This window comes from Eurytemora carolleeae, unplaced genomic scaffold, assembly GCF_000591075.1.
Source record: "Eurytemora carolleeae unplaced genomic scaffold, Eaff_2.0 scaffold1031, whole genome shotgun sequence".
Lineage (NCBI taxonomy): Eukaryota > Metazoa > Arthropoda > Copepoda > Calanoida > Temoridae > Eurytemora > Eurytemora carolleeae.
Genome location: NW_019396944.1, coordinates 27,042 through 28,399, shown reverse-complemented (window position 1 = coordinate 28,399; position 1,358 = coordinate 27,042). Strand labels below are relative to the sequence as shown.

General features: G+C 31.2%; 1 protein-coding gene across 1 annotated transcript in view; it reads right to left on the bottom strand.

Moving 5' to 3' along the window:
* LOC111710370 (inactive dipeptidyl peptidase 10) overlaps positions 1 to 1,358 on the bottom strand; it is a gene marked incomplete in the record, with an annotated part of 13,377 nt that overhangs the window by 2,377 nt on the left and 9,642 nt on the right. The window contains 2 exon segments of the mRNA XM_023484443.1: positions 446 to 467; positions 1,143 to 1,247. Coding sequence (XP_023340211.1) covers positions 446 to 467; positions 1,143 to 1,247 — 127 coding nt within the window.

Below are 1,358 nucleotides of genomic sequence, written 5' to 3'. Positions count from 1 at the left end.
AGAATATATTCGTCACAACCTGAACAGTAGAATATATTCGTCACAACCTGAACAGTGGAATATATTCGTCACAACCTAAACAGAAGAATATATTCGTCACAACCTGACTAGTAGAATATATTCGTCACAACCTATGCAGTAGAATATATTCGTCACAACCTAAACAGTAGAATATATTCGCCACAACCTATGCAGTAGAATATATTCGTCACAACCTAAACAGTAGAATATATTCGTCACAATTTAAACAGTAGAATATATTCGTCACAACCTGAACAGTAGAATATATTCGTCACAACCTGAACAGTAGAATATATTCGTCACAACCTGAACAGTAGAATATATTCGTCACACCCTAAACAGTAGAATATATTCGTCACAACCTAAACAGTAGAATATATTCGTCACAACCTGAACAGTAGAATATATTCGTCACACCCTAAACAGTGGAATATATTCGTCACAACCTAAACAGTATAATATATTCGTCACAACCTGAACAGTAGAATATATTCGTCACTACCTGAACAGTAGAATATATACGTCACACCCTATATGTACATAAAGTAGTAATCTCTGTTTGTATGTTTGACTTTATAAGCGAAATTTTAGTTTCTAAACAAAAGCTAGTTTTCATATAAATTTTTGTCGCCTAAAACATTTAATTATATTTCTTTTATAACCTGATGTTGTATAATAAATTTTGTTAAAAAAATAGTCAGAGGTTAGAACAGAAATTAGGTTTACGCCGTCAGGTTGCAAAGATATAAGTTTTACAAAATATGAGTAAGCGGCTCATTTGGCTGTGATTTTTTTTTGCTTTTTTGTAGTAAAAATCTTTTAACATTTTTCGAAAAATTCAGCAAAATTTTGCATAAAAATTCTTGTAATATTTTCATATGGAATGCTTGCTTATTATCTTGCAGAATTCTCGTGGTATTTTCGAGGGAAATTCTTCTACTGTTCTCCCATGAACGAATCCTTGTGCAAATTTTCCCGATATTTACGCATGCAAATTTTGCCGAGATCTTCACGTTGAATTTTCATAATATTTTACATAAACTTTTCACATAAAACTGTTGCTATTTTTACTTTCATTAAAATTTTATTGAGTAATATTTTTTAGCAAAATGTGTACTTACCATAGCCCCGCTTGTAATTGGAACTCTCTGGTTCGTATCTCTGTTCACAACATTCACTTGCTTATATCCATTAGCTGATAGAGCCATAGCAAACCTTCTACCATCCTATACAATATATTAGGATATATATAACTTGTTTATCTACATATAAGCGGATAGAGCTATAATCTTCTACCATCCTATACAATATATTAGGATATATATAACTTGTTTATC